Source organism: Aedes albopictus, chromosome 3 (assembly GCF_035046485.1).
Source record: "Aedes albopictus strain Foshan chromosome 3, AalbF5, whole genome shotgun sequence".
Classification (NCBI taxonomy): domain Eukaryota; kingdom Metazoa; phylum Arthropoda; class Insecta; order Diptera; family Culicidae; genus Aedes; species Aedes albopictus.
In genome coordinates this window covers 360,214,849-360,242,412 of record NC_085138.1, presented here as the reverse complement: position 1 = coordinate 360,242,412, position 27,564 = coordinate 360,214,849, and the positions used below count along the sequence as shown (strand labels likewise).

Here is a 27,564-nt window from a genome sequence, read left to right as displayed (position 1 = left end):
CCTTCCAACAAACCTCAAATCGACTAAAGGTTGAATAAAATCACCAAAAATTAGGAGCTGAACAAAGGTGCTCAGCTTTTGTTCAAATGAAGGCTGATTAAAAATAGTTGAAAAAAAAAGTTTGTACAGCATCAAATTGTTACCTGGGTATCTAGCATCTATGGAAGAAAATATTGCGAACGATCAAGAGTTTGATGAATAGTAACGAAAAATGACAAAATTGCAAACGTCGCTTACGTCACTTTGCAGAAGAACGTCAGTATAGGTATATGTTTATTTTACAGTTTGCTTGTCATTGACCCATTTTTACTGGGCAACTAGCGTAGACTCAAAACATTCCAAAAAGCAAAAAAAAAAATAATCGCTTCAACCACACCTTCCCTCACCGTGTAGGCCCTGCGGCATCGACCACAGCAAATTGCTAGGGTCTTGAGTCGGCCGCATTCACTACGGATAGGTATTGACACAACTAAATGCAATTTATCATCTTCATCGCCGATGCTACCTGCTACAAGCCTCAGCAGCGATCGGCTGCATACAAATGCCCACCGCAGGCAGCCGGCGGACGATCGATCAAAAACCAATTGACCAATCCAAACGGTTATCGAATGACTGGCTGGCGCATGGTGATGGTGCACTCCACCGTTCATGCTGCAGGCAGGCAGAGTCAGTCCGACATCGCGATCGGATTGATCATCAATTTGATTCATATTTTTATTTAATGTTCGCGAGTAGAATTGTGCGGCGTGCGCCAGCGAAACGGCCAACCAACCGGTTGCTGCGCGCTTTCCTTTGATGGTTTTGAACTGCACACCGTTGTTAAGCTGTGTGTTAACAATGCAATGAATTGGCGTTGCTAAACCATTTGATATTGATACTCTTGTGGTGATCAAGTGCGAAATGGCAATTGAAGTGTGATTGCAACCATGTAGAAAAAAAATCGCTCGAGCGATTGTAGAATGATACCTACACAACGTACCGTTACAAGTGGACATGACATATCGCAAAACACGTGAAAAAAATCAACTCGCGTTGTAAAGGCTGTTGAGCTTTGAGGGTACGAGCTGAGAGGAGCTCGATGAAGTCTCGTATTAGCGCAGCGACACATTACCCGTCCACGAACTTCTGCGAGCTGCCGTAGTAGATAATTGGTCTGCCATAGCACAGTAATTATCGACCCCTCAAATAAGTCGTCTTGCATACACGACTTATTGGTCGGTCGGTGATGGTCGTCTAGGTTGAAATCACCATCACCGACCGGCCGCACTACCACCAAGATCCAAATCGCCAATTATTCACCGGTGGTGACATAATTCTTATTGGCTTTGAATTCGAACGCAAGCCGGGCCCGGAGGGCGATCGACTACGACCGGCTCTCTGACTGGGGTCTAAACGGCTGCGTCCAATTTTCATTGAGTCCGATGCAGGCAGCTTCAGTCAGTGCATATGACGACGCGAACATACGCGCATAGAAGTCTAGAGGTACGCAGGCGCGTTTCGAAATTCTGTACGTCAAAAAGTACCGTTTCGATCAGACAGCCGGACGGAACTAGTGGAACAACAACTAGTTTCTGACTGGGAGGTCGCCGTCGGTTGCGATTGCGAATGGAAGTACGTAAGTAGGTACGTACTACCTGCCTAGTAAGATGTGTGTGGCTTATGATACGAGTGTGGCCCCTCGATACAAGCTGTTGGGGTACTGCGCAAGTGAGCGATTGGGAAATGGATAACCGTTTTGGAAGATAATTGATTTTTAAGTGGAAAAGACGTATGGGCCTGCGAGCTAAACGTGTTCCGGTGGATTGAACTAACTCTAAAATTGGCTACTTTGCTTATTTTAAATGGAGTTTTCGTTGTTCTTGGCACATGTACTGGATTCACGATTGACCCCGAACTGCCAGCTGGTGATATGTTAAATACGGGTAATAGGAATTAATAACGTCAGTTTTAGCACGTCGACGAGCCCTCCAAATGGAACTAGGGTATTCACATGAAGCAATTGGCTCTCATTTTGATTCGGCTCTTGGAGATTCCCTCCGGAATCTCGTGGAGATTCCCTCCGGAATCTCGTGGAGATTCCCTCCGGAATCTCGTGGAGATTCCCTCCGGAATCTCGTGGAGATTCCCTCAGGAATTTCGTGGAGATTCCCTCCGGAATCTCGTGGAGATTCCCTCCGGAATCTCGTGGAGATTCCCTCCGGAATCTCGTGGAGATTCCCTCCGGAATCTCGTGGAGATTCCCCCTGGAATCTCGTGGAGATTCCCCATGGAATCTCGTGGAGATTCCCCCTGGAACCTCGTGGAGATTCCCCCTGGAATCTTGTGGAGATTCCCTTTGGAATCTTGTGGAGATTCCTTTTGGAATCTCGTGGAGATTCCCTCCAGAATTTCGTGAAGATTCCCTCCGGAATCTCGTGGAGATTCCCTCCAAAATCTTGTGGAGATTCCCTCCAGAATCTCGTAGAGATTTCCTTCGGAATCTCGTGGAGATTTCCTTCGGAATCTCGTGGAGATTTCCTTCGGAATCTCGTGGAGATTTCCTTCGGAATCTCGTGGAGATTTCCTTCGGAATCTCGTGGAGATTTCCTTCGGAATCTCGTGGAGATTTCCTTCGGAATCTCGTGGAGATTTCCTTCGGAATCTCGTGGAGATTTCCTTCGGAATCTCGTGGAGATTTCCTTCGGAATCTCGTGGAGATTTCCTTCGGAATCTCGTGGAGATTTCCTTCGGAATCTCGTGGAGATTTCCTTCGGAATCTCGTGGAGATTCCCTCCGGAATCTCGTGGAGATTCCCTCCGGAATCTCGTGGAGATTCCCTCCGGAATCTCGTGGAGATTCCCCATGGAATCTCGTGGAGATTCCCCCTGGAATCTCGTGGAGATTCCCTCCGGAATCTTGTGGAGATTCCCTCCGGAATCTTGTGGAGATTCCCTCCGGAATCTTGTGGAGATTCCCTTTGGAATCTCGTGGAGATTCCCTCCAGAATTTCGTGAAGATTCCCTCCGGAATCTCGTGGAGATTCCCTCCGGAATCTCGTGGAGATTCCCTCCGGAATCTCGTGGAGATTCCCTCCGGAATCTCGGGGAGATTCCCTCCGGAATCTCGGGGAGATTCCCTCCGGAATCTCGGGGAGATTCCCTCCGGAATCTTGGGGAGATTCCCTCCGGAATCTCGGGGAGATTCCCTCCGGAATCTCGGGGAGATTCCCTCCGGAATCTCGGGGAGATTCCCTCCGGAATCTCGGTCCCTCCGGAATCTCGTGGAGAGATTCCCTCCGGAATCTCGTGAAGAGATTCCCTCCGGAATCTCGTGGAGAGATTCCCTCCGGAATCTCGTGGAGATTACCTCCGGAATCTCGTGGAGCGATTCCCTCCGGAATCTCGTGGAGAGATTCCCTCCGGAATCTCGTGGAGAGATTCCCTCCGGAATCTCGTGGAGAGATTCCCTCCGGAATCTCGTGGAGAGATTCCCTCCGGAATCTCGTGGAGAGTCCTTCCGGAATCTCGTGGAGAGATTCCCTCCGGAATCTCGTGGAGAGATTCCCTCCGGAATCTCGTGGAGAGATTCCCTCCGGAATCTCGTGGAGAGATTCCCTCCGGAATCTCGTGGAGAGATTCCCTCCGGAATCTCGTGGAGAGATTCCCTCCGGAATCTCGTGGAGATTCTCTCCGGAATTTCTCGGGGATTCCTTCCAGAATGTCGTGGAGATTTCCTCCGGAATCTCGTGGAGATTCCTTCCCGAATCTCGTGTTCATTCATACATACTGCTTTATTCAACACAACCTAAAAATATACAATCACTGTGTCCAAATAATTAGATGCGCGTAACAAGTCCAACAAGCATGCAACCACCATTTAATATTGAACGCATGACACAAGTACCCGTTGGCATTTAGCTGATCAACGGGTTCGATCAATCAACACTAACCACCCATCATCAGCCATGCAGGGTCCACCAAAAACCAAGTGTTTCAAAATGCACACACATAAGTTATAAGTGTGCCTCCGAGCTCCTGACTGTGAAGGTGTGAAATTTCGACCAAGGTTGCGACCATTCATTTGCAAAGATTTACATTCATTTGCTATTATCTCAGTTCAGAAGCATGCTATCGAAAAACAATGTATGGATAAATTTAACCTTGTAGTCTTATCTGAAAGTTTGCCGAATAACATTGGGGTCGCACACGCATACCAAAGTCGTAAGCGAGCTGTGAAGGCAACTTTCCACAGCGTGAATGTAATTTACATTCACCGCGTGGAGAGTTGCTTTCACAGCTCGCTCACGACTTTGGTGTACGTTTGCGATCCCAATGTTATTCGGCAAACCTTCAGATAAAATTACAAGGTTAAATTCATCCATACATTGTTTTTCGATAGCAAGCTTCTGAACTGAGATAATAGCAAATGAATGTAAATCTTTGCAAATGAATGGTCGCAACCTTGATTTCGACTGTCCAAAAATTACCCTCCCCTGTTCGAATCGTTCGCTGAACGCCATAATTACTGTGTTGGTTTTTTTTTTTTCGTTTCGTGTTTCAACGTTTGTGCACAACCAACCAGACACAACAAACCACGAACAAATAGTTCCCATAGTTTTCCAATTTTAGACAGGACGCCCCACGCGCCGTCAGTGCTTCACCACACCGAACGATCGATCGATCAATTTCGAAACTAACAACTCATGCAACGTTTAGGCCAAATTGATTAATAGGTAATCAATTCATCGGGGGGCTGGAACAGGTGGGTCTCGCGATGAACGAACCGAAATAAAGGTGTGTATCACCTTACCACTGACTTACTGCACTGACTGCTGTTGGCAATTTTCCTCTCATTGTCATTGGAAAATGCCATGATAGAAGGCAAAACCCCACAATTGATGATCCAGCCATGTATGTGGAATCGAAACCGGTGGTGGCGGTTGTATATGCAAAAATTATGCAAGAGTAGATTTTCGTCATTTTTCATCGATTCGCTCAGGTGAGTTCATTTTCCAGCGTGTCTTCACGTTCGTTGAACGTGCATGCACCTTATGCGAGGGGTAAAAAGAAGACACACACGCACGTGAATGCATTTAAAGTGTTGTTATAATGCAATCGGAACATGGAAACATGAACAGATAGCTGGTAGTAATCGGACTTTTAAATGCTTCCGAAACATGTTGATTCGATGGAGAGAAAGGGCAATGCTTTTGTAAGAAATTATACGGCTGATCGATGCTCTAGAAACAGTTGCATTGCGTGTTAAAACAGGCAATCGTCCTCCCCTCTTGTATGTAACGTCCAAGAAGAATGGTATTCTTAAAAATAGAGTGTAAAACAGTATAGTAGGTAGATGGTAGACATTAAGCAACATTCATCAGTGTTTTCATTTACTATTATTTATATATGTTTGATCTTAATGCTGCTTAAGAGTTTAACCACGATAAGCAGTATATTTTTATTCACGTTGAATTTTACTAAACAATGTGCAATTAACACATTTCTAATCACGCTTCTTCTGAATTGTTCAACGAAACGAATATCAAGATAAGCATAACAGCTCAACTCCAAAACGTCTTCGACGCATCATAATATGCAAACGACGGTCGTGATGGTCTCACATTGTTCCACTTTGCATGACTTGCCTAAACCATCATCCACAGAAAATTGACGAATGCTACTAGGTTTCGTTAATCCATAATTTCGTACGCACCTACCATTCCATTCCAACAATCCCCTATGGACCATTTGATGAACAGCGATCCTCACCACCTTAAATGCGAACCCTCTATTGTGTGAAGATGATCATGATGATGGTGATGCTGGTGCAACGTCTACTGACATTTTGAGACAGAGAGTTTAATTTTAACTCAAAGTGAACGAAAAAAAGTCGAAGTGCTATGAAAAACACCCGTCCAAATCAGTTTGCGCCGAAGTCAGAAAGACGATGGTTTGCAAACAGTTTGAAGATAATTGAAGCCCTCTGTGCTACCAATAATTTAAGCTTAAGATATATTTGTTTCTCACCACGACGGTGGAGTAGACGATAGTGTGCCGAATCGGCTTCAATTTTTGATGCTTTTTGCTTTTGGGCGTCACGTCAACTACCATTTATTCGAACCTGCACTTGCTAAGAGGGCAACCATCAAGAGTAGTCCAGCCTTGAAACCAATTTGTCGGTTTTCGTTGCAAGAAGTTTAGGTTATGTAAAACGTTTGTAATAAGGCGATTCAATATTTTACCAATTGATCCAGTGGCCCTAAAGTGTGCTCAACAGTCAAACTTGTAGTAACTACTCCACAACTGACAAAAAAAATCTAAATTACTCAAACGATCCATAGATAGATTCAACAAGTAGTAAGTATTTCAGTAGTACGGTTCTTTTTATTGCACCAAGCTTCATAAAATCAATAACGGCCTTGCAAGCCCGTACACAAGGGAGGGGTTTTGGGGATTAAACCCCTTCCATTGCCGATGTTCCATACACTAGGCGCCCCCGCCCTTTGCCAATATTAGGAAAAAAAACCCTTCCTTATCTCCTTTTCTGGGCGAGGGCCTGCTACCTTGGATTCATCTATTGAAGGAATAATTCATTTATTTTGAAGTACTACAATATGTGAATGCTCTAAATGTTCTGCCGATACTATCCATGTCATCGGCAAAACAAACAAATGCACCGGATCGGTTGAAAGTCGTAGCCCGACTGCGACACTGGGCTTTCCGCATTGCACACACTATCGCAAATTGCAGGTTTTAAATGGCTACGCAGTTTCTATTACCGAAAAACGAGGTTTATTGTTTGCCCGACGTTTCGACACTAGGGTTTTGTGTCATCTTCAGGGGTAACTAATTGTTCGTGTTTTGTTTTATGTTTCGTCTACCTGTAACTGTCAGATTAATTTGTTATTGGTACATGATTGATTTCGTTTGTCTAGTTTTGCAACGGACTGTACGTAATTGGCGCAAATCTACTTATAGCAACCCCCTTGTCATGGTTGAACAAGTTTTGGTGCATCTCTGCTACCAAAACTTGTTCATGTTCAGCCATAATACTACAAAACCCCAGTGTCGAAACGTCGGGCAAACAATAAACTTCGTTTTTTCCGTATTGAAGACTGCGTAGCCATTAAAATCTTGCAGTAAACTTCTCAGTCGATCCGCCAAGAGACGCCATCGCAAAGCTGCACGAAAGCCCATCGATGTCGTAGTCCCCGTCAAGATTCGAACGAACTAGACTGTTCATCCAACATATTCACATTTTCATTCATAGAGTTCAAGCTCATCTTTGCTTTTATCGATGCTGTAGGCTTCCAGGGAAACACGTTTCCGTCTATGATTTCCCATAGTTCTGTGTTGTCGATATTATCGTATGCGGACTTGGAATCGACGTAGAGGTGATACGTGAAGATCTAATATTCACGGCATTTCGGGAGGGGTTTCCGTACGGTAAAAATCTGGTCCGTCGTTGACCGGCCATCGGAGATGCCGGCTTGATAACTTCCCATGAACTCATTCATCGTAGGTGACAATCGACAGAAGATGGTCTGGGACCCCGAGCAGGAATGAATAATTGACACACAACTGGAGCATACCAAAGTCAGATATGAAACCAAGACAAGGTATTGGTAGATTATCCAGGTATTGAAAATAACTTATTTTGGTGTTGGTATTGACAAAATAGCTCAACGAGTTATTGGTTTGATGTTGAGGACTGCTTGAGGTATTATTCAATTATGGAAAAATCGCTTTTTGTCCGCGTCTTGTTTTTTTTTTTTAAAGGAATTCGATAAATATTAGTTACCCGGAAGTTCTCACATTTCAAACGACCACCTCCCGACTAGAAAAATATATCAAGTTTATAACACATTGTGTTATGATGATATGAAATTTTTCTATAACTTATTTTGGTTTTAAACTAGATGCAGAATGTTAAAATAACTAAAATTATAACAAAAAGTACACCGGTCTAATCAAAATATTAACTTATTTTATTATAATCAGAACAAAATTATAACACAATATGATATTAATTTTAGCTTCAAGAAAACTAATTTCTATCATATTTTGATACAATTGTGTAAAATAATGTTCTGAATGTCAAAGAATCAGAACTAAAATTTTTCACAATGAGTTATTGAACAACATTTATAACATAATATGATATAATTGAGTTATAATATTGATGTTAAACATGATAATATCACAATGAGTTATACAGTGCGAGAAATAAGTATAAAGACAGAGCCGTTTTCCATACAAAATAATCATGTTTAGGGATCAAAATCTCTTTTTCTAGCGATTCGATTGTTATGGTATTTTGTCTGCAACCTTAAAATAACTAGATTTTTGGCTAGAAATATAAATCATCATCCATGAAAACGTTTATATCGACTTTTCAGATTCAAACAAATATAAAGACACATTTTTATATGGAAATAAGTGTCTTTATATTTATTTATTATATTTATTTGATTATTACCCAGTGCAGATAGGTGGCCAACTTTTACGGACCTATCTTGATGAGTTCAACTGCAATACTGTCCATACGAACTGCCTTATTGACCTTGAGCTGTTGGATGGCATCCGTATCTTCACTTGTCGTACATATGTACAACAGAGATGGTTGGTTATGTTTGCGATTTTAGGGGAAGATGATACAGTATTGTTCCGATTTTATCAGGCCCCTTTTTAAAATTATTTCTAAGTATTCTACAAAATATATACACTTTTTCAATATTTTTTACGCTGTAAAACGTGCCTTTTGCATTACGTCTTGAAAAGCAGAGTAACCACTTGCTCTTATCTGTAACCGCAAATGAATAAAAAAAAAATGAAGGACTGACGCATGGAGGGCGTGATAGAATCGGAACATAACTGTATAGATCGACGTGATTTGAACTACCTTATGACAACTAAAATGCCGTGTCATCAGTTGGCTCGGTAGCTTAGTTGGTAAAGCACTTGTCTAGCGAATAAGGGTCGTGAGTTCAAATCTCACCAGAGCTGAGGATTTTTCCCAATTTAGCCAATGATATTTACCCATCTGTACATATATACATTGAGTTATTTGCAAATCATTTAGTATTTTATTTTCCAACAATTCCTTTTGGTTCTCCAAAAATATTTTCATGAACCTTTCATGGCATTTTTTCATAAAATAAATCCAGAAACCAGTGCAAAAGTTTTGAATGCAGTACTTTTTAAAGCAAGTAGATAAAAGTTATTTCAAATCTTATATTTTATTGGCAGTAGGTATGGAATGGCGATGCTTACTAAGGAATTTGTTTAAGAGTTCCACGTGATCTTATCGGAAGTTTTTTTTATGAAACTAATGTAGAAAGCATATACTTTCGTGTGTCTCAAAAATGTTTTCGGCAATCTTCGCACAATAAGAAAAAATCGCAGTAGTAGTACACAGAAAAAAAATTAAAATTACACCCCACGAAAAAATGCATGTAAGTTTTTTTTTGTTTTATTTGACTAATCTTTACATTAAAAATTGTATTGTATGGAAAGTTGTATGCAAGCTTCATACTGAGAACAAGCTGTAAATTTATAAGCTGATTAAAGATATGTGCGATACGACGGGGCCGTTTTGTTACAGGTTACAAGAAGTAAATTTTTTTAACTGTTTAGTACACTGCCCTCGGACACATAAATGTCACATGTTACAATAGAAAAACACGGGAAAAACGCATGTAAAGTTTCAAAATATACTTTGGCAATTGTCGCATTTGATTGACTTCAACTATCGAAAATATATAAATTCATAGCTTGAAAAAATACTTGAAAAATACGTATCAAAATATGACGTTTGACTTAAAAACCTCAAAAATGATGAAATGATGTAAATTTTATCGTTTGCCAGACATTCTTGAAAGACTTTTATTTTAACCCTCGATCGACCACCCTCAACGATACCACACTAACGCTGTATACCACAAGCATGATTTTTTTCATGGTGCGTCTACTGAGTACACGACGCGACCGCTCCCAGGTTAATATAATACACAAAACTATTAGAATTTCTTCCGTAAATTAATTTGGAATATTGTACAAGGAATCTATCATAAATTCAAGAGTTTCTTAAGGATGAAAAAACAATTATGTTTGTGAAAAAAAAACATAAATCAGTTAATTGTACTCGTTGACTCAATCATTGACTATCAACAAAAACATAGAAAAAAGAGACTTTCCAGCTGAAAAAGGAATTTAAATGTCTTGAAAATAGGGAATTTATAGTGACTGACCTGAAAATAGTGACGAGGTCACTAAATATTGATTTGCTATCAAAATTTCCGAATTTCTTCAGAGATTTCTTACAAAAAATATTAAAAAAAACTTTATGTTATTCTTTTGTTACAAAAATATTTCTTCCGATTTTTATTCCATGCTTATCATTATTATTATATTCTCCACAGAATCCACAGAGGATTCTCCACAGAATCTTGAGAGAATTCTCAACAGAAAACTGAGAGGATTCTCCAAAGCATCCTGAGAAAATTCTCCACAGAATCCTGAGAGGACTTTTCACCGAATTCTGAAAGCATTCCGCACAGAATCCTGAAAGCTTTCTCTACAAAATCTTGAGATGATTCTCCACAGAATCTTGAGAGGATTCTCCACAGAATCCTGAGTGGATTACACCGAAACCTTAGATAATTTTCCACAGAATCCTGAGAGGATTCTCCACAGAACTCTGAGAGGGTTCTCCACAGAATCTTGAGAGGATTCTCCACAAAATCCTGAGAGGATTCTCCACAAAATCCTGAGAGGATTCTCCACAGAATCCTGAGAGGATTCTCCACAGAATCCTGAGAGGATTCTCCACAGAATCCTGAGAGGATTCTCCACAGAATCCTGAGAGGATTCTCCACAGAATCCTGAGAGGATTCTCCACAGAATCCTGAGAGGATTCTCCACAGAATCCTGAGAGGATCCTCCACAGAATCCGGAGAGGATTCTCTTCAGAATCCTGAGAGGATTCTCCACAGAATCCTGACAGGATTCTCCACAGAATCCTGACAGGATTCTCCACAGAATCCTGACAGGATTCTCCACAGAATCCTGAAAGGATTCTCCTCAGAATCCTGAAAGGATTCTCCTCAGAATCCTGAAAGGATTCTCCTCAGAATCCTGAAAGGAGTCTCCTCAGAATCCTGAAAGGAGTCTCCTCAGAATCCTGAAAGGACTCTCCTCAGAATCCTGAAAGGATTCTCCTCAGAATCCTGAAAGGATTCTCCTCAGAATCCTGAAAGGATTCTCCTCAGAATCCTGAAAGGATTCTCCTCAGAATCCTGAAAGGATTCTCCTCAGAATCCTGAAAGGATTCTCCTCAGAATCCTGAAAGGATTCTCCTCAGAATCCTGAAAGGATTCTCCTCAGAATCCTGAAAGGATTCTCCTCAGAATCCTGAAAGGATTCTCCTCAGAATCCTGAAAGGATTCTCCTCAGAATCCTGAAAGGATTCTCCTCAGAATCCTGAAAGGATTCTCCTCAGAATCCTGAAAGGATTCTCCTCAGAACAGAGACAATTGCCCCAGAGGTAAAGTCTCTCTACACAAAAAAAAAAATCTCCTCAGAATCCTGAAAGGGTTCTCCTCAGAATCCTGAAGGATTCTCCTCAGAATCCTGAAAGGATTCTCCTCAGAATCCTGAAAGGATTCTCCTCAGAATCCTGAAAGGATTCTCCTCAGAATCCTGAAAGGATTCTCCTCAGAATCCTGAAAGGATTCTCCTCAGAATCCTGAAAGGATTCTCCTCAGAATCCTGAAAGGATTCTCCTCAGAATCCTGAAAGGATTCTCCTCAGAATCCTGAAAGGATTCTCCTCAGAATCCTGAAAGGATTCTCCTCAGAATCCTGAAAGGATTCTCCTCAGAATCCTGAAAGGATTCTCCTCAGAATCCTGAAAGGATTCTCCTCAGAATCCTGAAAGGATTCTCCTCAGAATCCTGAAAGGATTCTCCTCAGAATCCTGAAAGGATTCTCCTCAGAATCCTGAAAGGATTCTCCTCAGAATCCTGAAAGGATTCTCCTCAGAATCCTGAAAGGATTCTCCTCAGAATCCTGAAAGGATTCTCCTCAGAATCCTGAAAGGATTCTCCCCAGAATCCTGAAAGGATTCTCCCCAGAATCCTGAAAGGATTCTCCTCAGAATCCTGAAAGGATTCTCCACAGAATCCTGAGAGGATTCTCGACAGAAAACTGAGAGGATTCTCGACAGAAAACTGAGAGGATTCTCCACAGCATCCTGAGAGAATTCTCCACAGAATACAACGAGGATTCTCCACAGAATCCTGCGAGGATTCTCCTCAGAATCCTGCGAGGATTCTCCTCAGAATCCTGCGAGGATTCTCCCCAGAATCCTGCGAGGATTCTCCCCAGAATCCTGAAAGGATTCTCCACAGAATCCTGAAAGGATTCTCCACAGAATCCTGAAAGGATTCTCCACAGAATCCTGAAAGGATTCTCCACAGAATCCTGAAAGGATTCTCCACAGAATCCTGAAAGGATTCTCCACAGAATCCAGAAAGGATTCTCCACAGAATCCTGAAAGGATTCTCCACAGAATCCTGAAAGGATTCTCCACAGAATCCTGAAAGGATTCTCCACAGAATCCTGAAAGGATTCTCCACAGAATCCTGAAAGGATTCTCCACAGAATCCTGAAAGGATTCTCCTCAGAATCCTGAAAGGATTCTCCACAGAATCCTGAAAGGATTCTCCACAGAATCCTGAAAGGATTCTCCACAGAATCCAGAAAGGATTCTCCACAGAATCCTGAAAGGATTCTCCACAGAATCCTGAAAGGATTCTCCACAGAATCCTGAAAGGATTCTCCACAGAATCCTGAAAGGATTCTCCACAGAATCCTGAAAGGATTCTCCACAGAATCCTGAAAGGATTCTCCTCAGAATCCTGAAAGGATTCTCCACAGAATCCTGAAAGGATTCTCCACAGAATCCTGAAAGGATTCTCCACAGAATCCTGAAAGGATTCTCCACAGAATCCTGAAAGGATTCTCCACAGAATCCTGAAAGGATTCTCCACAGAATCCTGAAAGGATTCTCCACAGAATCTTGAGAGGATTCTCGACAGAAAACTGAGAGAATTCTCCACAGAATTCTGAGAGGATCCTTCACAAAGTCCTGAGAGGACTTTTCACCGAATTATGAAAGCATTCTCCACAGAATACTGGAAGGATTCTCTACCAAACTTTAAGAAGATTATCCACAGATTCCTGAGAGGAAGAATCTTGAGGAGATTCTCCACAGAATCTTAAGAGGATTCTCCACAGAATCCTAATAGGATTATCCGCAGAATCCTTAGAGGATTCTCCACAGAATCCTGAGAGGATTCTCCACAGAATCCTGAGAGGATTCTCCACAGAATCCTGAGAGGATTCTCCACAGAATCCTGAGAGGATTCTCCACAGAATCCTGAGAGGATTCTCCACAGAATCCTGAGAGGATTCTCCACAGAATCCTGAGAGGATTCTCCACAGAATCCTGAGAGGATTCTCCACAGAATCCTGAGAGGATTCTCCACAGAATCCTGAGAGGATTCTCCACAGAATCCTGAGAGGATTCTCCACAGAATCCTGAGAGGATTCTCCACAGAATCCTGAGAGGATTCTCCACAGAATCCTGAGAGGATTCTCCACAGAATCCTGAGAGGATTCTCCACAGAATCCTGAGAGGATTCTCCACAGAATCCTGAGAGGATTCTCCACAGATTCCTGAGAGGATTCTCCACAGAATCCTGAGAGGATTCTCCACAGAATCCTGAGAGGATTCTCCACAGAATCCTGAGAGGATTCTCCACAGAATCCTGAGAGGATTCTCCACAGAATCCTGAGAGGATTCTCCACAGAATCCTGAGAGGATTCTCCACAGAATCCTGAGAGGATTCTCCACAGAATCCTGAGAGGATTCTCCACAGAATCCTGAGAGGATTCTCCACAGAATCCTGAGAGGATTCTCCACAGAATCCTGAGAGGATTCTCCACAGAATCCTGAGAGGATTCTCCACAGAATCCTGAGAGGATCCTCCACAGAATCCTGAGAGGATTCTCCACAGAATCCTGAGAGGATTATCCACAGAATCCTGAGAGGATTCTCCGCAGAATCCTGAGAGGATTCTCCACAGAATCCTGAGAGGATTCTCCACAGAATCTTAAGAGGATTCTCCACAGAATCCTAATAGGATTATCCGCAGAATCCTTAGAGGATTCTCCACAGAATCCTGAGAGGATTCTCCACAGAATCCTGAGAGGATTATCCACAGAATCCTGAGAGGATTCTCCACAGAATCCTGAGAGGATTCTCCACAGAATCCTGAGAGGATTCTCCACAGAATCCTGAGAGGATTCTCCACAGAATCCTGAGAGGATTCTCCACAGAATCCTGAGAGGATTCTTCACAGAATCCTGAGAGGATTCTCCACAGAATCCTGAGATGATTCTCCACAGAATCCTGAGAGGATTCTCCACAGAATCCTGAGAGGATTCTCCACAGAATCCTGAGAGGATTCTCCACAGAATCCTGAGAGGATTCTCCACAGAATCCTGAGAGGATTCTCCACAGAATCCTGAGAGGATTCTCCACAGAATCCTGAGAGGATTCTCCACAGAATCCTGAGAGGATTCTCCACAGAATCCTGAGAGGATTCTCCACAGAATCCTGAGAGGATTCTCCACAGAATCCTGAGAGGATTCTCCACAGAATCCTGAGAGGATTCTCCACAGAATCCTGAGAGGATTCTCCACAGAATCCTGAGAGGATTCTCCACAGAATCCTGAGAGGATTCTCCACAGAATCCCGAGAGGATTCTCCACAGAATCCTGAGAGGATTCTCCACAGAATCCTGAGAGGATTCTCCACAGAATCCTGAGAGGATTCTCCACAGAATCCTGAGAGGATTCTCCACAGAATCCTGAGAGGATTCTCCACAGAATCCTGAGAGGATTCTCCACAGAATCCTGAGAGGATTCTCCACAGAATCCTGAGAGGATTCTCCACAGAATCCTGAGAGGATTCTCCACAGAATCCTGAGAGGATTCTCCACAGAATCCTGAGAGGATTCTCCACAGAATCCTGAGAGGATTCTCCACAGAATCCTGAGAGGATTCTCCACAGAATCCTGAGAGGATTCTCCACAGAATCCTGAGAGGATTCTCCACAGAATCCTGAGAGGATTCTTTACAGAATCTTGAGAGGATTCTACACCGAATCCGGAGAGGATTCTCTACAGAATCCTGCGAGGGTTCTTCACAGAATTCTGAGAGGATACTCCACAGAATCCTGAGTAGATTCTCCACAGAATCGTGAGAGGATTCTCCACAGAATCCTGAGAGGATTACACCGAATCCTTAGAGGATTCTCCTCAGAATCCTGAGAGGAATCTCCACAGATTCCAAAGAGGATCCTCCATAGAATCCTGAGAGGATTCTCCACAGAATCCGGAGAGGATTCTCCACAGAATCCGGAGAGGATTCTCCACAGAATCCGGAGAGGATTCTCCACAGAATCCTGAGAGGATTCTCCACAGAATCCTGAGAGGATTCTCCACAGAATCCTGAGAGGATTCTCCACAGAATCCTGAAAGGATTCTCCACAGAATCCTGAGAAACTTTTCCACAGAATCCTGAGAGGATTCTCCACAGAGTCCTGAGATGATTCTCTACATAATCCTGAGAGGATTCTCCACAGAATCCTGAGAGGTTTCTCCACAGAATCCTGAGAAGATTCTCCACAGAATCCTGGGAGAATTCTCCACAGAATCCTGAGAGGATTCTCCACAGAATCCTGAGAGGATTCTCCACAGAAACCTGAGAGGAATCTCCACAGAATTCTGAGAGGATTCTCCACAGAATCCTGAGAGGATTCTCCACAGAAAACTGAGAGGAATCTCCACAGAATCCTGAGAGGTTTCTCCACAGAATCCTAAGAGGATTCTCCACAGAATCCTCAGAGGATTCTCCACAGAATCCTGAGAGGATTCTCCACAGAATCCTCAGAGGATTCTTCACAGAATCCTCAGAGGATTCTTCACAGAATCCTCAGAGGATTCTTCACAGAATCCTCAGAGGATTCTTCACAGAATCCTCAGAGGATTCTTCACAGAATCCTCAGAGGATTCTCCACAGAATCCTGAGAGGATTCTCCACAGAATCCTGAGAGGATTCTCCACAGAATCCTGAGAGGATTCTCCACAGAATCCTGAGAGGATTCTCCACAGAATCCTGAGAGGATTCTCGACAGAATCCTGAGAGGATTCTCCACAGAATCCTGAGAGGATTCTCCACAGAATCCTGAGAGGATTCTCCACAGAATCCTGAGAGGGTTCTCCACAGAATCCTGAGAGGGTTCTCCACAGAATCCTGAGAGGATTCCCCACAGAATCCTGAGAGGATTCTCCACAGAATCCTGAGAGGATTCTCCACAGAATCCTGAGAGGATTCTCCACAGAATCCTGAGAGGATTCTCCACAGAATCCTGAGAGGATTCTCCACAGAATCCTGAGAGGATTCTTCATAGAATCCTGAGATGATTCTCCACAGAATCCTGAGAGGATTCTCCACAGAATCCTGAGTGGATTCTCCACAGAATCCTGAGTCGATTCTCCACAGAATCCTGAGAGGATTCTCCACAGAATCCTGAGAGGATTCTCCACAGAATCCTGAGAGGATTCTCCACAGAATCCTGAGAGGATTCTCCACAGAATCCTGAGAGGATTCTCCACAGAATCCTGAGAGGATTCTCCACAGAATTCTGAGAGGATTCTCCACAGAATCCTGAGAGGATTCTCCACAGAATCCTGAGAGGATTCTCGACAGAATCCTGAGAGGATTCTCCACAGAATCCTGAGAGGATTCTCCACAGAATCCTGAGAGGGTTCTCCACAGAATCCTGAGAGGGTTCTCCACAGAATCCTGAGAGGATTCCCCACAGAATCCTGAGAGGATTCCCCACAGAATTCTTAGAGGATTCCCCACAGAATCCTGAGAGGATTCTCCACAGAATCCTGAGAGGATTCTCCACAGAATCCTGAGAGGATTCTCCACAGAATCCTGAGAGGATTCTCCACAGAATCCTGAGAGGATTCTCCACAGAATCCTGAGAGGATTCTCCACAGAATCCTGAGAGGATTTTTCATAGAATCCTGAGATGATTCTCCACAGAATCCTGAGAGGATTCTCCACAGAATCCTGAGAGGATTCTCCACAGAATCCTGAGAGGATTCTCCACAGAATCCTGAGAGGATTCTCCACAGAATCCTGAGAGGATTCTCCACAGAATCCTGAGAGGATTCTCCACAGAATCCTGAGAGGATTCTCCACAGAATCCTGAGAGGATTCTCCACAGAATCCTGAGAGGATTCTCCACAGAATCCTGAGAGGATTCTCCACAGAATCCTGAGAGGATTCTCCACAGAATCCTGAGAGGATTCTCCACAGAATCCTGAGAGGATTCTCCACAGAATCCTGAGAGGATTCTCCACAGAATCCTGAGAGGATTCTCGACAGAATCCTGAGAGGATTCTCCACAGAATCCTGAGAGGATTCTCCACAGAATCCTGAGAGGGTTCTCCACAGAATCCTGAGAGGGTTCTCCACAGAATCCTGAGAGGGTTCTCCACAGAATCCTGAGAGGATTCCCCACAGAATCCTGAGAGGATTCTCCACAGAATCCTGAGAGGATTCTCCACAGAATCCTGAGAGGATTCTCCACAGAATCCTGAGAGGATTCTCCACAGAATCCTGAGAGGATTCTCCACAGAATCCTGAGAGGATTCTCCACAGAATCCTGAGAGGATTCTCCACAGAATCCTGAGAGGATTCTCCACAGAATCCTGAGAGGATTCTTCATAGAATCCTGAGATGATTATCCACAGAATCCTGAGAGGATTCTCCACAGAATCCTGAGTGGATTCTCCACAGAATCCTGAGTCGATTCTCCACAGAATTCTGAGAGGATTCTCCATAGATTTCTGACGGGAATCTCCACAGAATTCTTACAGGATTCTCCACAGAATCCTGACAGGATTCGACACAGAATCCTGAGACGATTCTCCACAGAATCCTAAGAGGATTTTCTGAGCCTCTTTTTTGCTTTTTTTCTTTAATGTTTAAGTAAAAATAACTTAAGATTTTAATGTTAAGTAATGATGATTAGGGCCCATATAGCCGAGGCGGTAAACGCACGGATATTCAGCATGACCATGCTGAGGGTGACGGGTTCGATTCCCGGTCGGTCCAGGATCTTTTCGTAAAGGAAATTTCCTTGACTTCCTGGGGCATAGAGTATCTTCGTGCCTGCCACACGATATACGCATGCAAAATGGTCATTGGCAGAGGAAGCTCTCAGTTAATAACTGTGGAAGTGCTCATAGAACACTAAGCTGAGATGCAGGCTTTGTCCCAATGAGGACGTTACGCCAAGAAGAGAGAGAGAGAGAGAGAGAGAGAGAGTAATGATGATGATGATAATGCTGAACCGTTTCTGACAACAAAAAAAGTATTAATTTGTTGAAAACATGGAGTTCACTCTTGAGAGCTCTACTCTCTAGCGCTAGCCCACTCAATACCCTAAAATTTTTAAAAATATTAAATTTTTCGTTATATTTACCATTTTTTTCTTGTATTTTTAAAACAGTTGCTAGTTACGTTCTATGTTTCAAAATTTTTAAAACTTTTTAGAGGTGAATTTTTACGAAATCCGTGGAAAATGCATAAACTTCAGAAGATAAAGAAAATGCATGTGATGACTCTTCTACTATATATAATACAAAAAAAAATCTCTCACAAATGGAAATCATACAAAAAGTTTACCAAAAATTGATGTAGATTTTGTGCCACAAATAACACTTCAAATTGGTTAAAATGAATGTATCGACAATTATCTGTTGAATAGATTCATCAAAACTTCTTTATGGAAATTGACTGAGACTTCCATAATTGTCCATAATTGTCGGTGCGCTATCATTCAAAGAATTCCACTGGAAAATCCAACGGGTGTTTTGACACAAACGTTCCGAGGGCTACTAATTCACTCATTAATCTGCAGTGAATGTTCAAGTAGCTTTAGATGTCATCCACTAAATTGATTCCAATATCTTGGTATCATTTCTGGACATTCCCGATGGAATTCTTCTTAGATTGTACAAGAAATGACCTCAAGAAACAATACAGAAGAGAAAAATACTTGCCGATGATACCCAAAGACATTATATTTCCTATTGTTTTCGAAAAATCCTTCAGAGAATTCCTGCTTAATTATTTTGGAATTTGGTCATCATAAATTTAACTTCAAAATACTTCATGAACTCGTTCAATAGCTGCTTTTGAAATATCGCTAAATTTTTATTTGAAACTTCACCAAATATCACTACATTACTGGACACAGACACGTTCAATGCTTCCAGTGAACTATTCGCTCTTTGAAGGAAGCACTTCAACGGCGTAGCACACTTTCAGCATGGAAGTCTAGGTCATATTGACCAAACATCTTACTAGGGTTAAACTAACTGTAATCTATATTCATAACACTTCGGGTGGAATTTTTCCAGAAGATTAAACTCCCCAAAAACTTCGCCTGAAATTGCACTAGAGTAATCGCCATCCCCATATTTTTTTAAAGATTTTATTTAATACCGATACGAGTTTGTCTTGAAATTCCTCTAAGTATTTTATTACACAGAAGGCTAGAATGTTTATAATTAAAAAAAAATAATTTTTGCGTTAAAAATGACAATAACAACAATTAAAACGAATGAGCACATCATGCATCATGTATTATCGAAAATTCAATGAAAAATAATAGCACGAAACGGGCGCACCAATCAATCAATTTGTTTTCTCAACAGTTTATAAACAAATTGATTCCAGACTCATGGACCATACTGTTGCATCACATACTAATCAAATTATCTTCAATCCCAATCTCTCTCTCTTGCAGGAATCGGTATCGACGACACGTTCGTCATGCTCGCCGCGTGGCGACGCACCTCGGTAAAACTGTCGGTGCCGGAGCGCATGGGCCACATGATGTCCGAGGCGGCCGTATCGATCACCATCACCTCGCTGACCGACATGATCTCGTTCTGGATCGGCATCGCGAGCCCGTTCCCCTCGGTGCGCATTTTCTGCACCTACAGCGGGTTTGCCGTGTGCTTCACCTACCTGTGGCACGTGACGTTCTTCGCCGGCTGTATGGCCGTGTCCGGATACTGCGAGTTCAAGAATCTTCACGCCATCTTCGGCTACAAAGTGCTCCCGGAGTCGGTCGCCATCAAAGGTAAGTGGCTGGTTGGTTTTTGGGAGAAATGTTTCTGAGACTAAGTTGGATCAAATTTTTTAATTTTTTTTAGAAGTTAGTTGTTAAAATTTGCAATTTGCAAAAAAAAAGTTTTAATTTTACTTGTTTTATAAAGTGATTTTATTCATAATCTTATTGATCTGCATATTAAGAACCCATTTTACAGACCGCCCAAATTAAGACGCGCCTCATTCATTAGCATGAAATATGTCGATAAATCAGAACAAAACAACGCGCTATACACTTTCATTCCTCTGGAAATGGGCCATCGCCTGCAACACAAAACCAATCGGGGGCTTCCTCATTCCCCATGTTGTCCGAATCGGAGAGGAGCAATCAATTTCCCAGCCCGTAAACAACAACATTCACAGTTTAAGGACAAGGTATTTGGAGTACATAGCTCAAAATTTTTAGAGCACCGTTTTTTAGAACCGTTGAATGGATTTGGATGAAAATGCATCACGCTAATTGTTCAGTGGTTATCAACAGCGTGATGCATTTTAATCCAAATCCGTTCAACGGTTCTAAAAAACGGTGCTCTAGAAATATTGAGCAATGTACTCCAAATACCTTGTCCTTAACGCATTTCTAAATGGCTTCTTTCGTCCTACTTTGGATGCTTGCCGGCTTGTTTACGATTCTTATCGAACCGTTTACCACCTTCAACGGTTCTACGGCGAGTTCCCAACTTGTTGGTTGCATCGCCTCTGCCATCGCCGCTCCCCTCAACCAACCATATAGGGGAACAGAGCCCAAAATGCCAAGATGGGGTAAAACGGCCCAACGCATAAAATCATTCCTGAATGGGACTTGATCATTGCTATAGGTGAATGGTGTCAAGATATGTTTGCATTAAACATTCTTCTAGAAGCTAGGCCGCCAAACCCACGGAAAATCTTTTAATTTCCCAATGAAAATTGGCAACTTCCGGTTTTTCGTGATTGCAATTAAGGTTTTCGGGTGATTTTATTACCAGCCAAGTGTTTCCAAGTAGATTGAGGCACCTATGGAGACGCATGGTTGTTGAAGTCTACACTATCAATGTTAGGGGCCATTCAAATATTACGACCATCGTTTAGCGTGGAAGGGGGTGACACTCCTTGTATTGAGTATACGAAAAAACGTGACCGAGGGGTGGAAGTAAGTCGAAAATGCCAGAAAACTGATGGACGTAATTTTTGAATGTTTTCATGAAGTGGCATATTACCCCATGGCAGATAGGCTTTTTACGAACCAGTTTTTGAAATCGCAAAAAATCGATGAAAATGCATTAATTTAGTGAATATTTTTGTTGAAGCATCGAGCAAATATTGTCTAGTTGCTGTTACCACTTTGAAAGCCTAACAAATGAGGCTCTATATCATTGAAAACGATGAAAGTTTGAAAAATGGCATATTGCCCCACGTTCCCCTAGTTGAGATCCACTGTGCTGTAATTGAATGGGAATGCCCCTACCCCGCCCCGGCGATACGGTTTGGAGGCGGTGGAGAGTATTGCAATAATAAGCCGCCCAGCGAAAGCGAGCAATATCTTTGAACTGAACCGATCAGAAACCGACCGACACACAACACAACCGACTTTCCGCAAACTGAGAGTTTGCAGTAACAAGAACCAGGAAGCGAATGCGTGATTGGTAGAAGGAAAAAGGCCATTTCTCTGCGCATTGCTATACGGAGCCACCGTTGTAGCTAGGCATTTGAAATAGTATACAGGGTGTTAGGTTCCTGAGTGCAAACTTTTTAAAGGGTGATAGAGGACCATAAATGGTGAAAAAAATTGTTCTACGCATATGGTCAAATCTCAACCGTTACGTAGTTATTGAACTCCCCATGTTTTTGACTCTTATTGCCTTAACTGGTTATAACTTTAAAATGGTCAAACTTATCGCACTTTTTTAACCCTTATTCGAAAGATTATTGAATTTTCTATCAAATGGCATCTTTGAACCGATCGGTTTAGTTAAATAACTAAGTTTTCTAGATCAAATAGCCTAAAAGTTGTGTGTTTTAATTTGTTTTTGTCAATTATCTTTGAGAAATGCGTAATAATTTAAAATTCTTTCTTTGGGAAAGTTGTGATCCTTGTTTCACTCTACAGTTCGTTCTTTGACATCAAACTTCTATCTCTTATCGTTTTCTTGCAATTTCGATTTAAATGTCGCATTTCAGATCAGAAATTTGCAATCGTCATGGTTAGCACTTTTTTGCGCACTGTGCTGCACATTTAAATCAAAATTGCAAGAAAACGATAAGAGTTAGAAGTTTGGCGTCTAAGAACAAAATGTAGAGTGGAACAGGGGCCACAACTTTCCCAAAGAAAGAATTTTAATTTATTACGCATGTTTTAAAGATAATGGACATAAACAAATAAAAACACACTATTTTTAGCTATTTTGCCCTAGAAAACTTAGTTATTTAGCTAAACAAATCGGTTCAAAGATGCTGTTGGGGAAACAGTGGAATGATACGCTGAATCTTGTAAGCGACAGCTACAAGCTGAAAGTGGGAATTTATTACTGAATGAAAACACGTAATAGGAGGGCATATCTTACAATTTCAGTACGCATATATCAAATTCATTCAATGCTCCCGAACAATAATTATAACTACGACTCAACTAGCAGTTTTGGGCTACGAATATAGAAATAATTAATTAATTGTACTTTAGTTGGTATTAGATGCTTACTTCTTGTTTAATAATGAGTAATTATGATCCCTACGAACTGCGTCGGGTTGAGTGAAAAAAGAGGTTAGATCTATCTGGATTTGGCGATCAATGCATAGGACCTACGAATACAACACATAGGTTTAATTTCATAAAAACCACCCGAATTTAAGCGGCGACGGGCGCACCTGCAAATAATATTCACTAAGCCCAATTTTTGCACCGATTTACACGTAAAATCAATAGATTAAAGTGAATTTTCTGCTACTCTAGATACCGCATTAACGTTGCATCACACATCTAGGTACTTTTTCTTCTATCTATACCATGACGTTTCAAGTATCGATCTCCTGTTCCGTCAGTGGTCTTTCGCTGAGTTTTCGCTCTGGCGGGGTTGCCAGTTTCGCAACATCCTCCCCCCTGGTGGAACCTACTCCGTCCTTGGTTTCAGCATCTGATGATACCTCTAAGACCGCCAGTTTCGATATTGGTTTTCTTGTAGGAGCACTTCCAGCAGTCTGTACCATGGCTTGGCGTACACGTCCATCCGCAGCTGGCAATACCTCAAGCACTCGACCGCGTATCCACCCGTTGCGTTTAGTATCATTTACGATGAGAACCAGGTCTCCAGGCTGAACCGGTTTCACTTCGCCGAACCATTTCGTGCGTTTTGTAAGAGTCGGGAGGTATTCCCTAGTCCAGCGCTTCCAAAAGATGTCCAGGTATTTCTGAATGGCTGTCCACGAACCTTTCAGAAGAGATACTTCGTTGTCTGGCTGCACAATTGGTAAACGAACTCCCGACGAACTGCCCAACAAAAAATGGTTCGGGGTTAAGGCTTCCTGCTCGATCGAGTCCAGAGGCAAGTATGTGAGTGGTCTGCAGTTGACGATACCTTCTGCTTCCGCCAAAAAAGTCAGTAAAGACTCGTCGTCCAATTTCTGGCTACCGTCCTGGATTGCGGCCAGAGCCACCTTAATCGACCTGACCAGTCTCTCCCAGGCTCCCCCCATGTGCGGAGTGCCTGGGGGAATGAACTTCCACTCGGTTTGCGTGCTTGTAAACTCTGCAGCAAGTCCTTTGTTGATCTGCTCTCTCAGAAGACGGTCGGCCCCGTGGAAACAAGTTGCGTTATCGCTGTAGATTTCAGCGGGACTTCCCCGACGACAGATGAACCGGCGTACCCCTTTGATGCAGGATTCGGTAGAAAGCGTGTGGATAACTTCCACATGAACGGCACGTATTGTCAGGCATGTGAATATGGCCACCCAACGCTTTACGTGGCTGCGGTTCACTTTCACCAATAAGGGCCCAAAGTAATCTAGACCGCAGTAAGTAAAGGGCCGTACATACGAAGATAGTCTAGCACTAGGCAGGGGAGCCATTCGTGGTACCATTGGTTGGGCTCTACGTATTTTGCAAAATTGACATTGGAGGGACACTTGTCGTACTTGCGTGCGCAGCTGTGCTATGTAGTAGCGTTGCCGCACTTCGTTGACGACAGCTTCATTGTTTGCGTGCAGCAACTTACGATGGAGATCTTCAAGAATCAACGTGGTCAAACGATGCCGCTTCGGAAGGATAACCGGGAATTTCATCTCGGCCGACACATGCTGAGCTGCACCGATACTACTGTCCACTCGCAAAACTCCTGCTGCGTCTAACATCGGTGAAATTTTGTAGAGAGCGCTGGTCTTTTCCAATGGTTGGCGCTTCTGAACTGGCAGACGTTGGTTCTTGGTCAAAACAGCTAGTTCGTCAGTATATGAATCCCATTGCACAGCTCGAAATACACATTCCTCGGCTTTCCGCAACTCTGACTGCGTCAGATGATCGCTTTTCCGCTCTTGACCAGTGCTTGACGTTCGACAATTGTTCACAAATCGACAAACGTAGGCCATCACGCGTAACATCCTTTTCCATGAGGAGAACCTTCCGGCGTCCAGCAATTGCTCCGGCATTTGTAGATTGCGATGGGCATAGCAGGCGCGTTGGTCGTCCGTCACCTTATCGTAGATTTTCCTCGGTGGCCACTGATCTTCACAGTGGCGAAGAAATTCAGGTCCGCTGTACCAAATACTGTTCTTGTCGAAGTACGGCCCTGATCCCCACTTCGTTGCTTCGTCTGCCGGGTTTAGCTTAGATGACACCCAGCGCCATTCCTCGCGGTTAGATTTTTCCAATATTTCGCCCACTCGGAAAGCAACAAAGGGCCGATACTTCCGGGGATCCGCGTTAATCCAACTCATTGCAACTTCGGAGTCACTCCAGAAGAACTGTTTTCGAACTGGAAGTGAATGTCCATCGACTACGAATTTGGCCAGCCGTACTCCAAGCACGCAAGCCATGAGTTCCAGACGGGGAATGGTTGTTGGCTTGACGGGGGCTACCTTGGTCTTCGCTGCTACGAATGCCACCTCTGCTGGACCGTAGGGATTCGCAATCCGGAAATACGAAACACACGAATACGCTATTTCGCTTGCATCCACGAACGTGTGGATGTCCAGAGTCGTCAGATCACCCGTGGAGAAATAGCATCTCGGTATGTTTACTTGGTTGATTATGTCCAACATTTCTAGCCAGTACTTCCATCGCTCGAATGTTCCGTCGCAAATCTGTTCGTCCCAACTGGTTCCTTCGCGCCAGGTATCCTGTAGCAGCACTTTCCCGAATATCAAGTATGGCGCCAGAAATCCTTGAGGATCAAAAAACGACATGACGCACCGCGCTAATTGCCGTTTCGTCGGTTTAGTGTTATGCGTTCGCAGGTGGGTTATATCGTCGGGCAAGGAAGTGCTGAATCGGAATTCATCGTCTTGTGTATCCCACAGAATGCCGAGGACCCGTTCCGACTGTTTATCGGTACCGGAGGTAAGATCGATGACGGTTTGTTTCTTGACCTCTCCAAGTTGTTCCAGGATGACTCGTTGATTACTGCACCAATTCCTGATCTCGAATCCACCATGCTCATGGATCGCTCTCACCTGCGACGCGACTTGGGAAGCTTCTTCTGCGGTGGCAAAGCTGTCAAGGTAGTCATCCACGTAGTGGTTGTAGATGATTCCTTGAACTGCCCTGGGATATTCATGTGCGAACTGGTTGGCATTCGTATTCTTCACGTATTGGGCAGTGGCGGGGGAACAAGTTGACCCGAAAGTGGCCACATCCATCAGGTACGTCTCCAGCGGCGCCGTTGGGTCAGCTCGATACACAAACCGTTGAGAATGTCGATCTTCTGGCCGAATTCGTACCTGATGGAACATTTCCTTGATGTCGGCGCTTACAGCGACTGGATACTGCCGGAAACGGAAAAGTACCGCAGGAAGAAGTGTCATCTGATCGGGCCCTTTCAGTAGCATACTGTTCAAAGAAACACCATCAACCTTTGCAGAGGCGTCCCAGATGAGCCGCACCTTTCCGGGTTTTCTAGGGTTGGTTACGGCTCCAAGTGGCAAATACCACACGCGACGAAGGTCAACGTTATTCAGCTCCTGGGGTGACGCGCGATGTGCGTAGCCTTTTTGTTCGTACTCGTGGATCTGCTTCCGAACATTTTCGTTGAGTATTGGATCTTTGGCCAACCTGCGCTCCAGACATTCGAACCGCTTGACAGCCATAGGGTAGCTGTCAGGAAATTCAAAATCGTCGTATTTCCATAACAGACCCGATTCGAATCGATTATTGGCATAGTGGGTAGTTTGTTCGAGGATTCGTAAGGCGCGCTCATCTTCCGCAGTTACTCCGGCGCCGGTCGGTTGTATTCCAGCTTCTTCAAGTGAAAAATACGCTTTTAATGTTTTGTCAAGGGAATCGCCATCTGAACACTCGCAGACGTGGTAGTTGACGGACAGCTGTCCTTCGTCCCGATGACCTCCGTATACGCACCATCCAAGCCTTGTTTTCACGGCAACTGGGCCGCCCACGTTGCCTTCTCTTACCTTGAGTGGGACTGCCAGTTTAAGGTTGTCAACTCCAATTAGCAACTGAGGTGTAACACTGTGATACCCCTGAATGGGCAGACCTCGCAGATTCCCGAACCTCTCGGCTAGCTTCTCGATCGGCAAACTTTGCCTGGGCAAGTCGAGGGAGTCCACGGTTCCAACATCGGTCATAATATACCTCGGTGCTCGTTGATTGGTGCCCGAAATCTCTATCGTAATCCGCTGCGAATCATTCTCTTCCCTCGTCACGTTACCAGTCCATTTAAGGCACAACGGATGCCGGTAGCCAGTCACCTTCAGCGTCGCTGCTAACTGCCGTTCGATCATCGAAATATTGGACCCTTCATCCAGAAAAGCGTACGTAGCTACTTTGTTCGCTCCGCTGTACAAAACGACAGGAATTATACGGAACAACAAGGATGGAAGGTCTCGGTTATGGAAGTGATGGTCCAGTGGTGCCGGTACGTTGGAAGTCGTTGTATCTTTTGGGGTGGAATGTAGGAGGGGATGGTGACGAGTTAGGCAACCGTTCACCCCACATCTATTGGTGATACGACACGATCGTCTGGCATGGTTGTACAAGCAAGTTCGGCATAATCCGAGACTTTGAACACTTTTCCAACGTTCGTCGATTGCTAGTGCCTTGAATGTCGTACAATCCC

The 27,564-nt window shown here is 43.4% G+C and overlaps 1 protein-coding gene across 2 annotated transcripts in view; it reads left to right on the top strand.

Moving 5' to 3' along the window:
• Positions 1-27,564, top strand: part of LOC109428893 (patched domain-containing protein 3) — a 318,076-nt gene that overhangs the window by 243,596 nt on the left and 46,916 nt on the right. The window contains exon 7 of one of the 2 annotated variants that reach the window (XM_062855392.1): positions 19,938-20,276. In XM_062855392.1, coding sequence (XP_062711376.1) covers positions 19,938-20,276 — 339 coding nt within the window. Of the gene's footprint in view, positions 1-19,937; positions 20,322-27,564 lie in introns of those variants that run through there. The other variant, XM_062855391.1, reaches the window with a different exon arrangement.